At 42.5% G+C, this 13,406-nt stretch overlaps 1 protein-coding gene across 1 annotated transcript in view; it reads right to left on the bottom strand.

Annotated features, from left to right (window-relative positions):
• Window positions 1-5,120: 5,120 nt before the first annotated feature.
• ZMAT2 (zinc finger matrin-type 2) overlaps window positions 5,121-13,406 on the bottom strand; it is a 29,909-nt gene continuing 21,623 nt past the window's right edge. Inside the window, exons 5-6 of the mRNA XM_088447375.1 lie at window positions 9,457-9,602; window positions 5,121-5,993 (exon numbers count right to left, since the gene is read on the bottom strand). Coding sequence (XP_088303501.1) covers window positions 5,850-5,993; window positions 9,457-9,602 — 290 coding nt within the window. The 3' untranslated portion in view covers window positions 5,121-5,849. The remainder of the gene's footprint in view (window positions 5,994-9,456; window positions 9,603-13,406) is intronic.

Below are 13,406 nucleotides of genomic sequence, written 5' to 3'. Positions count from 1 at the left end.
ATTTAACAGGCTGGTTCAAATAGACTCTCCCTGCCTCTAACAGCAGGGGAATCTTTCTAGTAATGCCTTCTGTACATTCCAACAGTTAAACATTTTGTTGCTTGTAGGTTCTGCGATCCATAACTTGAGTTTGCATGATGCGATCTCTCCACCGATAATACCGGAATGCTGTAAAAAGCGTACGCATCAGAACAAGACCAAACACAATTTGCTTATCATGTATAATACCTTAGTTATCAAAAACCTTTACTTCTCAGCATTGAAACTAACTTAACCGACTTAAATCATACATTTTGATGCTTATGGAACCTTATGTGTGAATATGGAATGTGTGGGTATTCAGGGTTTGATATAAGGATGCTAGTTAACTTGGGGCAGATGCGTGCGCATAAAGCTACTTTTACAGCGGTTTCATTCAAAGTCTTATGCATTTGCTAATATGCGACTAGTTAATAGCGCTCTTGTGGGTATGATTGTGTGTATGAGAAATGATGAAAGAAGCGATCACATAGTGCTAACATAAATATCGCCACATGTACTATACTGTGAGTTTACCTAAAATGGCGCTTAGGCGGCCATTCGCAAAATGGCGTCTTGCGATCTCATTTCTAAAATTCAGTCTTGCGGCCATTCGCAAGATGGCGTCACTGCGATTAAAATTTAAACCGAACTTGTCTCAGCCAATTATTCAGCTTCGACAATATGATTGATTATTAAATATTTTTCTGAACCAAGCCGTATTAGATTATTGGATCAGGAGAACCTCTATGTATCCATATGTTATAGTATTAACTACCTATGTATTGTTCATTTGCAATTAGATATCTAATATAACAACTGTCTGAGTGGTAATATTGGATTTCACCCAGTTATTAGCAATTTATATTTAGACACCAGCGTTGTTCATTCCCTTTTCTCATATATCTATATTTGTTTGGAGTTTGACATACTCTTTGAACTAGCCGCTTTGACAGCGCCATACCAGTCTTACTTCTCTTGTTCTTTTTGTATCTGGGCCTGTAACATGGAAAAGGTGTGAGATAAAGACTCTTCATTGAAATAAAAGCTTTACGGGTTTAAGCATAAAGACTACATCTGGAAGTAATGTAGTATGTACAACATAGGATCAAGAAAGAGGAAAATATTTGCAATTAGGATAAAACAATCAAGTAGGAATTTACATTTTATAAAAAAATGGGGGTGAAGTAGGGAATGGGGGGGGTTGGTTGGCGAGCTGATTTATCAGTTTTGAAATAACGACAAGGGCTGTTTGGTTCGTTTTAAAGAGACCACTTGAATGGCAAAACTGCCATTCCAGCAGTCTAATAAAATAAATCTGGCACATACAGTCCAGGAAGCATTATGGTAATGTTCAGATTGGAAATGAAAGACTCAGGGGAGGGTGTGCATTTTCTTTTTCCCTTTGCACACCCATTTTCCATAGAGGCAGCAGCACTGCGCCGAATAGCATGGGGCTGGTTTGACTATACCTCTGGGAACCATGTTCTTGGTCTCTCTGGTATTGCGGAAACCAGACTGGGCTGTCTAATGTGCGTATCCACTAGCAGATTACAACATTACAATCGTACAGTCGATCCTCTTCTCCTGCAGTGCCTACACTGAACGATATGCCGTTCAGTCTAGGCACCCTCCCTCATCCCTGAACATGGTCTATTTGTAGTTATCGGCAGATTGACCAGCATGTTCAGGCGATTGATGTCGAAAATGACCAGTGGGAGCGCGCATCGCTGGTCATTTACGACATTTTCATGCCCGATTTGTGCATGATTAATGAGCGATTGAACGATAACGATATCGTTACCATTCAATCGCTCAGTTTAATCGGCAAATGGATACCCGCCTTAACACAGCGGTTATTTGAGGACCAATGCAATAACTAATTGAATGTATTACATAAGTAAAAATTAAAAAGATTAAAAAAAAAAAAGCGCCATCTATTGTTTGCAATCAGCATTGCGAGCCCAACATACCAATAAATAAATATTTTCCACTCTAAGTTCATGTTATATCTGGCCAGCTGGAGGACACATTTGTATGCATAACATTCATTATTCTTAGAGACAGGACATTTACATTGGCTCTACAAAAACATAAGCAACGGAAATTCGGTGTTATGGTCCAACAGTGCACAACATGGGAAAGTCCAGGGCAACAATGATAAATGACAAAAAAAAAAAAAAAGAATAAAAGCACCTATTCGAAAGGGCATGTGGATAATATCCCAGGGTGCGGGATGCCGACACTTAGAATACCGGCGCCGGAATCCCAATAGCTGTCAGAATCCCACTGCCGACATCCTGAAGGTAAGTAGCGGGGTTAGAGGGTGGGTTAGGCACTAAGGGGGTAGGGTTAGATTTATGGTGCCTGGAGGTTAGGTTTAGGCACCAAGGAGGGAGGGTTAGGGAGAACACCGGGATTCCGAGCGCAGGCATCCAGTACCCAACCCGTTTGAAAGTACTACAACACATCAACGCCCACCTAAATAAGTAATGCATGCTTGGAGACCAATAGCAAATGAAGGCCATGTTCCCCAAACATACACAACTTACTAGTGCATTGGCCAGAGTAACTTTGAGCAAGTTCTTCTGCATGTAATCACTGCCTGGGATACCATATAAAAAACTAAACTTCAGTATTCGGCATAGCAGAGTTCCTTGCTTATGGGATGTTATCAGGAGGTCGATACTCACTTTTTGTACAGTGAATATGGCGACCTCACAATGCCGGCGCCAGCATCCCAACACGGGTTTAATGCTCCTTACAGCATAGTTGTTAAAACTTTAAACATGATGCACGGTTACGAAGCTGTTACATCCGTGTCAGGATCCCAGTGCCAGCACAGTGATGTTGACATACTGACTGTGGATACAAGTGTCGACGTTCCGCACCGTACCCTGCTTACAACTAAGCGCTTTAACAGCCAAAGTATTTGAAAATAAAACATTACCGTTACCATGAACATTGAAAGTGCTGCTCTGAAGAGATCATGAATGGGAAAGATTTCCCACTTCCAGGGCCATGAGCAGATTCTTTACATGCAGAGTTTAGCACCGGCTTTTTTTATTTACTGGTCGCAGTTCTACTTAAATGGCCATTTCAGGCACTGCAGCACAGAGGACTGAGTATGAGGATGGGATACGTCAAAGAGAATGATCATTTTCTGAAACATTTCTATTGTTCCCCTCTGACTAACTGTTCAGATGGGTTCTCTCTCCAGTAACAACCGTAAAACCACTGCTGTCTAATACCTCCGGCCATCATGGTACGTTAGGTTGTACTGAGATCAATGTAGTTGGTCGACGAGACTGGTAGTTGTTACATTGGTGGGGAACTATAAAATGACATGCCAAAGGCCACACACAAACAAAAACTACAACTACGTAAACTTTGGGAAATAAAACGGTCTATTTCATAACCTTATGTACTCCATATCTACACATACCTGAGCTGTTATGTAACATCCAGTTATTACTCCAACGTTAAATGCTTCTGTAGAAGCCTCTGAGATCCAGCAGGTAAAATGATGGATGTTAAGTTTCCTGTACATATGTACATAAGCAAAATGCAAAAACAAAAAGTGCCAAAACAAAAATGCCTCCTATTCCTTCAGTCCAGTGTTTCCACTTGACTATTTAGCGCGCTTTTGCCTTAGTGTGGGTCTATGTCGTATGCTGAAATGACGAACTTCATTACATGGCTAGCCAGCTACAACCGATACATATGATCAATGAGCCCCAAGTCAGATGTCACACGTGACTATTCCTATGAAAGGGACAGGGATTTTTTTGGGGTTTTTCAATCTTCTGTCCAATAACCAGCTTAGGACCAACATTTGCCTTTCGCATGATCCCCATGTTGAGCCGGGGTCACTGGACATATACACAGAATGTTGCTTGAAAGACAGACAGAAAGAAACAGCAGGAGACCATTATTACTTAAAAGTTCCATTGCACCTGCTCTTCCCGGATGTTATCTCTCAAAGTTTCTCTTTGTTCCTTTCTCCCCTCAAATCTGCAAAGATTTATTTATTTTTTAAAATAAATAACATCACGTTTAAAATTTGTTTTCAGAAAACAGAAGATAAAAGAAAAAAAAAAAAAAAAAAATCTATAAAAAAAATAAACCCAAAAGAAAAAAAAAAAACACACACACACACACACACACACACACACACACACACACACACACACACACACACACACACACACACACACACACACACACACACACACACACACACACACACACACACACACACACACAGAAATAAAATATGAATCCATTACCACTGCTGACTAACCTGCTCAATTTAAATGCCTGCCCATGTTTCAAACCTTAGAAAAACCATAAACACCAGCGGCGAAAAAAAAAAAATTAATTTTCCGCCTAGGTGCTTCAATATGGACGTAGTCTGCAGAAGGGAAAGAATTATATTCGTGTGTCATAGGCGGACTGCTATCACAGCTCATTAGCAAAATAGTCGAGACTGGATTTTATTAGTGGTTTATCAACACAAAACGTCCCCCGATGCCAGGCCATTGAAGCAAACATTGAGAAATATCATGGGCCGCTGTGGAGATTTACATGGCAGTGGGGAGGGGAAACAGTTTCCCATAAAAAAAAATACTCTGCTCCAGACTCCTTACAATAGATGGCAATAATGAAATTCAGCAGGCGTGACAGTGGCAATGAATTTATTTTAAAGTGTGTTTGTGGGGGCCTGGATGCTGAGGACACGGGTCATTTCCAACTAATTTAAGGTTGTTTTTTGCCTTTCATTTTAAACTCGACAGAATAAAGAGAAAAAAAAAAAAAAAAGAAAGAAAGAAGGAAGTGGAAAAATATTTATACACATTAGAAGGTTATAACAAACTAGCAATGCACTTTGATAACAGTTGCTGAGATGTCCAGAATGAAAAATGTTTTTTTTTTTTTTTTTTTCCATAAAGTTATTACAAATAAAAATAAAAGGTTAAATAGACTTGTTAAGCCCTTCAACTGGTCTGGCTCTTACTCAGTTGTTGCTCCCTGCGAAACCATTACCAGCAGCAGTCCCTGTATCCGGTTACAGAAACACAGTAGTTGTCAGCAGCACATACCGTGGTAATTTTTAGTCAATGAAACAGTCTTTTTATATTAAACCATGCCTTTTTCGTGGCCCCCTAAATCTAAAATACGCATCGATTTAATAAGAAAAATTACTTTGTAACTTTGACAAATGTCCATTTTATATTTTATACAATTAAACAAAGGTCATTCTGTAATCCAGGAGTTTCCAAACTCCATCATTACAGTCCATGTTTTAAGGATAACCATGCTTGAGCACAGGTGACTTAATAAGTACCTCAGTGAATTTGATTTAACCGTCTGTACTCATGCAGGGAAATCCTTAAAACCTGGACTGTAATGTTGGGAGTTTGGGAACCTCTACTGTAATCCAGTAAGTGGAGTTTCTAGAAACTGCTTTGTGCATCCTGCAGTGGCTACGTGTTGTGTTAAATAGAGCAGTACTTGCCCAAAAGTGGAGCTGTCCCTTATATAGATGGCTCTTGAGATGAGAGATCCTCAGCTTCCAGCATTAAGAGGTGATTACACGGTTAGTAAGTAAACAAGAGTTTGTGTACTATTGATTCACAGTTTTGGTCATTACAAACACTTGATAGATCAGTGTGTGCTCTCCCATCATCTCCTGCTCAGTGATAACACTGCCTGGGGGGGATAATGATTTTTTTTTATAAGCTCCGGTTCAATATAAAAAGACGATTTGTATAGGGAGAGAGAGCGAAACACTAGCCGCTTGGTAATTAGACTGCTGCTTTCAAGTTCGATCAGTGACTCTTTTTGGAAGAGCCAAATCCTGAGAAACCCATTACAGCGGCCATCTCATCGTCCTCCTCAAAGCCAAGGTCTTCCTCTGCCTTCCGTTTCTTCTCGCGCTGCTTTTCTTTCTTATAGGCTCTTGCTTTTTCCTCCTAAGTATGAGACAAAAGGCACATGTGATACACATACAGTCTAAGTACAGATGTGTCCACATACATCTGTCCTCCGTGTGCTACAAGTCGCGCTACACATAACGCGGGAGCTCCACGTGACTCAGTTGCGCCAAGCATCTTTTCTTGTCACTTTTTTTACCTTCAAATGCGTCTTATTCGCCCCTCGATGTGAATAGTTAGCACAAACAGCTGCGGCTGATTAAAAGGATATATAGCATGCCTATGTCCTGTGTGTGTGACTGCGGGTGTATCTGCATACGAAACATCACTGTGCGAATAAGACGCATTTGAACGTAAAAAGATGCGCAAAAAGATACTCAGCCCTACCAAATCATGCCACAGTGCGACTAGAATGGCTGATGTACGAGGACACATCTGTATAAGGGACGGCAGCAGTTGTCACAATAGCGGTTTAACAACAATTCACATTCTTAAAATTGCGATAGATGAGAAATGCAACCACTGACCATAATTAATAACAAATCAATGTAATGTAAAGTGCCAATATAATGCAGACGTGACATTTATGCATCGCAGAATAGAACATATAGTTATGGGGAGGGGTGTCGTACAGGCACTATGGGCCTAATTCAGAGATGTACCATAATGTATTAGCGAATTTTGCTGCCTAGCAATTGCTTAAATATGCTAATGCATCAGCTTGTATTGAGACGCTCACCGGAGCCCTCGCAGCTGCCCGCAACTGCGTACAAACATGCAGCATTGGACGCAGATCCTCAAAACATCGACGCCTTGAGTGAGTTTATGGTCACTCAGAATGGGCACGGTTACTGAGATGCTGGAGCTTTGTTCTCTGTGTGCACAATCGCAGACGCTGGCTACTACACGCCCAGGAAACTGCCCCGACACGCCCGCATTTTGGCCGGAACTCCCTGTAACCACCCACAAAACGGTCTCTGTCAAATTGCAAGTGACTGCTCACAGCGAGCAAGATCGGAATTCATTCACAGCGCGTGTGCAATGTGGCTCTGACACACGCGCAGGTCACCGATAATCTCTCAACTACGTGAACATCGGAATAGCATTCAACTCTGATTCAGGCCCTATGAACGGTAGCATTCTCCAGTGGTAGCATTCACAGCACTATCACTCTGATGCGAACATTCTGAAATGAATGGGGATCAGTCAGTCTCACAGGAGAACTAACAGTCAGAAAAGACTGAAGGCATCATTCATTCAGCATAATAGCTCCCAAATCATAGCGATGACCTATCCCCCCCTCACTTCAATGGGTCAGCATTGAGACAATATTACCAGACAGCAGGTGGACATGTAGAGAGGCGAGGGTGGAGATGTAGTGAGGCGAGGGTAGTATAATGGTTAGCATTACTGCTTCACAGAACCGAGATCGTGGGTTTGATTCTCACTACGGCCCTGTGTCTAGTTTGTACATTCTCCCTGTGCTTGCGTGGGTTTCCACCGGGTGCTCCGGTTTCCTCCGACACTCCAAAAATATACTGGTAGGTTAATTGTCCCGCAACAAAAAAATTAACCCTAGTGTGTGTGCATGTGATAGGGAATATAGATTGTAAGCACTGCGGAATATGTTTGCGCTACATAAATAACCGGTAATAAATAAATGTAGAGAGATGAGGGTGGAGCTGTAGAGAGGAGAGGGAAGAGGGTGGAGCTGTAGAGAGGAGAGGGAAGAGGGTGGAGCTGTAGAGAGGAGAGGGAAGAGGGTGGAGCTGTAGAGAGGAGAGGGAAGAGGGTGGAGCTGTAGAGAGGAGAGGGAAGAGGGTGGAGCTGTAGAGAGGGGAGGGAAGAGGGTGGAGCTGTAGAGAGGGGAGGGAAGAGGGTGGAGCTGTAGAGAGGGAAGAGGGTGGAGCTGTAGAGAGGGAAGAGGGTGGAGCTGTAGAGAGGGAAGAGGGTGGAGCTGTAGAGAGGGAAGAGGGTGGAGCTGTAGAGAGTGGAGCTGTAGAGAGGGAAGAGGGTGGAGCTGTAGAGAGGGAAGAGGGTGGAGCTGTAGAGAGGGAAGAGGGTGGAGCTGTAGAGGGAAGAGGGTGGAGCTGTAGAGAGAGAAGAGGGTGGAGATGTAGAGAGGGATGAGGATGGAGATGTAGAGAGGGATGAGGATGGAGATATAGAGAGGGATGAGGATGGAGATGTAGAGAGGGATGAGGATGGAGATGTAGAGAGGGATGAGGGTGGAGCTGTAGAGAGGGAAGAGGGTGGAGCTGTAGAGAGGGAAGAGGGTGGAGCTGTAGAGAGGGAAGAGGGTGGAGATGTAGAGAGGGAAGAGGGTGGAGATGTAGGGAGAGGAAGTGTGAGTGAGGGCTTTGGAGATGAAGGTAAGGCGTTTTGATTGTATTATATAGGGGATGGGGTGCCAGTGGAGGGTTTGGCAGAAAGAGGAGGCAGTAGTGGTGTGGTGAGAGAAGTCAGCCGCCTTGCTGAAGCATTGAGGACAAACCTAAGATGAGAGAGACGGATGAGGAAGAGGACATTCAGGAAAAGTAAGTGATGTATAGAGAGTGGATGAGGGGTTTCATGTTGTCCAGGGAGACGGACAGTTTGACCCAGGCAAAGATGGAAGAGACCGGAGTAGGCATGTTTGCTAGCAGTAAGTGTTCCAAATGCACTACAAAGTTCATTGTATCAAATGACCAGTAAGGGACAAGTTTGACCCCAAGGCCATCACTGACCACCATAATAAGATACTGTGAATTAAGATACCTCACCGTAAGAGCCACCGTCCGGTTGCCTTATGATTACACAAAAAGAGATTAAATAATAAATGATATTCAATAGGGCTGTTTTCATCCATATCCACGTGTGTGCATGTTTTTATAGACCTCAGTTGTTATTCTGTCAGGCGGTTACTCATTAAATAAAGGGAGAACTGAATGAGGGGAAAAAAAAAAAATATGTGGCTAATGAACCTGCCTGCCCAGGGCTAATTGTGCAAGCCGACACACCGTTCTGCTAATTGGGGAGGGTGCTTCATAGGATTGCCGAGAACCAGGTGGTGGAGGCTGGGGCAGATTTAACCATTAAGTGCCAGATTTTGTGAGGTAAGAAGAAAGTGGAGAATCTTTAGTGCACAAATTACCTTCAATCATGGAAAAAACAAACAAACAAAAAGTTGTAATCGTATTTTCATGAAGAATTTCTACAGATGAACTGGTTCATCAGAACTCTGAAGAGCCAAGCCAAAGTCGTCTTCTTGCTAGGACTTTTAGTTCAGCAACATTTCCCGGCAGTCAAGCCTCCCTAAACAGCACTTGTCACGGCAGAAGTAGTAATTTTGTGGTGTGAACGCATCCTATCAATGTTTACTAACGTTGCCGTAAATATTGGCTATGACGGTTCCCAGGCTCATGAATGTCGGTTTTGGCCCCCCGAAATGGCAGCATCTACTGTGCGCAAGCAAAAGACGCTCGGTAAAACACGCTTCACGGGCTGCGTCAGACCTGCTCACCTCTTCCCTCAGTTCTTTCATCCTTTCCTCAAAGTCATAGTCCTTTTGTTTTTCTTCCATTTTCTTCTTATTTACTTCAAAGCGCTTTTTGACTTGGTCCAGTGTCGAACGCTCTACTCTCATGGACATCCCCAAGTTCCGCTGATCTGAAAGGCAAGAGTCATTGCAAAATCAATAGCCGTTTAGGTGTCTAAAGGTCTTTAAATCCAGAATGTGTCTGCACAGCACCGCTGTACAACATTCTATGGAGCGGTTTCCCTGAGAGGCATTCAATTCATCTCTGGCTCAGAGAATTAATGGCAAGGACACGTCTAATTTACTGAAAAACCTGCAAAAGAGAAAGCTGGTAGCATAGAGAGACAAAATAAAATAAAATACCAGTTTTGTGCCAACACAAGACCCTTTGACCAGCTCAACAGTGCAAAATGACTCATGAATAGAGCCATTATGAATATTTACATGGACATAATAGAGCAGAACTAAACAAACTGTTTGGGAGTAACTAACAATTAATTTGAGCGATTCGTTATTCTGTGAAGGTGAACAAGTTAGGATTCAGTTCCTCTTAGTAACGCATTGCAATGAATAATTAAAAAAATGTATGCATTATCTGACAACATACAGGGAAAGGTCAAAGTAAAATGATGAATAACAGTAAACTATTTAAATTAGTTTTTCCAGGTGTACTTTAGTGCATCACCTGAAAAATCCTTATAGTCATATGCTTAACAGTTAAAAATAAACGAGAATGCCTCAGAGAACTAACAAAGTACAAATGGAACCGTTCAGGTGATATAGGACCATATGTCTGCAATTAACTTTTAATTTGCTTGTGTTTGAAGTGCTATATTATTTAGGACATGGCTGGGCAACAGAGCCTGTTACCAACATCCATGCATTGTCCTGTCTGGGAGCGCTGACGCATTCATCACAATTTACACCGACATTTTATTAACAACTCCCCGTTAGTGAAATGTGACGCAAGTCGAGTTTGATGGCACGAGAAGCGGATCTGCAGAGGTGCAGAGCAATGGTCATATCATCTCCCTGTTCTGCTTTACCATCCAGTATTTGTAAATTGAGAGTGATAGTCTATGAAGGGAGCTGGGGACAAGGACTGGAAAATGCTGCTGAAGAAACTAGCAATACTCCGCAGCCAAATGTGGCAAATTTTTTATTGGAACAGTTTCGAAAATGTGCTCATCTCTACTGCTTGGACAAGCTTGGTCATCCAACAAATTATCAGAATCAAATTATCTTTATTCTTTCTTGAACCCATAACCACCCAGTAATACGTTAGGAACCGTCATACTGTACGAAGACTGTGGAATTGGTTTAGCTAATAGTTATTGCTTAATTGTACATTTTCAATCAAAGAAACTATGAACAACAACAAGTAGCAGTTGATTAACCCAGGATTTACATACAAGGGGGTCTCTTGGTTCCGCATGCCTGATTCCCCCGATTGTTATACTGATGCATAATTACCCATGTATTGTGCTAATCTGTTCAGTATGGCACACAGGAAGAACACCTACTAGCATGTACTTTTTAGGTTTTACATATCATTCAGAACAGGCTTTAAGCACTACAAAGGTCCACTTTATTCCAAGAAGGACAAGTATTCCCGTCAAACATCCAATAGGTAACAAGGTCACAGTAATCACAGTGATAATTACTTCCCATCTCTTACAGGGAGAAAGTAAGAAATGCCGTCCTAGGTCTAAGCTTGCCAAACATGCAATATGGCCACTGAACAGGCAGACTGGTAAGACTGACCCCTCTCATGGGTGGCGCCGGATGACTAGACTACATCGTGCTCCTGCCTGTTGTGGGCCAGCTGATGACCTCATATGATGTTCCTTCCTTTCATCATACATATCGCTATTCTGTTATTGAAATATTCAACAAGAGAACATATAGGGCCGAATGTAATAGGATGAGAGCTTAGAAAATGTGAGAGTTTAGCAGTAAACTCACATTGGTCGAGTTTTATTTTCAAAATGGGAAAACATTGAAATTCCTAAATTGTGAGTGTTTTTTTGAGTCTGGAAAACATGCAAGTTTGCTCTGTTTGCTTTGTTCTTGGACTCTATAACATTGGCCGAATTTAAGAGCTGAGAAAACGTTCACATTTTTTAAACGCTCACACTATTACACGTGACCCATAATCTGGCTCCAAAACTTTTAAGCGGTCTCCAAGATTTGTCGAACCCTGCCTTAAACAAGTCTGGAGGAGCGGGCAGCATACCCGTGAAATGCATAACCAGTTTATGCTAGTCTTCTTCCATATGCCTTATGCAAGTAGTGTTCATTCTGGCTCCCTGCACCTGTCACAGCCTGTGGTATCACTCTCTACTCTGGTGCCTCTAGCACACTCAGCTGATGCAACAAACTGGTGAGATACAGACCAGACTGTGCTAGAAGCAGCAGAGTAGAGAGCGACACCCCAGGCAGGAGAGAGGAACTGCACAGGGTGCAACATGTGAAGGGTGCTAGAATGAACACTAAACATATACCTTAAAAGAGTAAAGTCACTATTTGACATTAATTCTGTTAATAGATCACTGGCTTAATATTGCAAGTACAAATATGCTGCCATTGTAGGATATAATGTGCCGATGGGTAAAATGTACTGGCACTGCAGGATCTAAGCAGCTGGGTACTACAGAGCATAAATGTGCTGGATATATTACAGCAGGATCTAGTGGGTACAATTGCTGGGCAGGGTGGAGGTTATGTTGCCGTTTTCTATCATGGCCGCTGCGAGACATGTTCTGCTTATCGTTACTGGGTATTTTAGTGAATTAGTATTTGTAAAATGCAGATGTAGACAAAGAAAGGAATAACACTATTATGCACAAAGGCAGCCACCTTCTTTTTTGGCAGGGTTGAACTGTGTCCTATGCTACATAAATACATATTTTTTGGGTATAGTCATTTCATCTTTTTTGTTAGAAATTGAATATAAAACGCTTTGATGTCTTTGGGATACATTAGTGGCGGCAGTTAAGACTAAGCTGTTCTTTTCATGTAGCTCTCTTCCTTCGCGCCGACTATCCACACTAATAAACCATCAGCAGCTCCCAGCAACGCCGCATAAAGAACATTTTATAACAACTACAACAGCAGCAACTCAAGCTGACTAAACCTTTAAACATCACTGAAATGATTGACACACAGTCTTCCGACACTGGAGACGACACATTCTTACAGAACGCCAGATTGATTGCACAGAAGAACCAATGCCCGTTCCTCTGGATAAAGAGCAGCACATTTATAATGATGCATAAACTGTCTAAGTAAAATGTCACGTCTCTATCCCTTCCTGCTGGGACATCGCTAGTGACCAACCGCACTCTTTAGTGCCATGCAGTCCACGGAAATGCAATATTCCACAAACTACAGATGAGAAAAGCAATAAAACAGGCTTTCAATACAATATGTGCTATACTTCCATAGCTGCTCTGCTCACATCAAAACTCTGTATTATATAACTAGAGAGAACTAAAACATACGTGGCCCACTTTTCAAAAAAATTATATACCTCCTGGGGGGACTTAGGGGTAGGGGGGGGTTAGGGTTAGCAACCCCCGGAGAAAAGTTAGGGTTAGGCCCCCCCCGCCCCCCTGGGAGACTTAGGTTTAGGCTGCAGGGAAGGGGGGTTAGGGTTGGGCACTAGGGAGGGAGGTTAGGTACCCCTAAAGGAGGGTAAGGGTTAGGGGGGTAAGGTTAGTTAATACTTACCTTTAGAGCAGTCGGGATCTTCACTGGTGCTGGTCTTCCGGTGTCAGGATTTGAACCGCCGGACATAGGTCTGGCGGTATTTCATACCGATCCCCATACACACACACACACACCCACCCACGCATCAGCCATAACATTAACACCACTTGCCTATTATTGTGTAGGACCCCTTTGTTTCACCAATATAGCTCTGTCTTATGGTG

This window comes from Taudactylus pleione, unplaced genomic scaffold (genome assembly GCF_031769625.1).
Source record: "Taudactylus pleione unplaced genomic scaffold, aTauple2 ptg000431l, whole genome shotgun sequence".
Taxonomy (NCBI): domain Eukaryota; kingdom Metazoa; phylum Chordata; class Amphibia; order Anura; family Myobatrachidae; genus Taudactylus; species Taudactylus pleione.
Note: the sequence above shows the minus strand (reverse complement) of the source record. Positions and strands in the feature narration are given on the sequence as shown.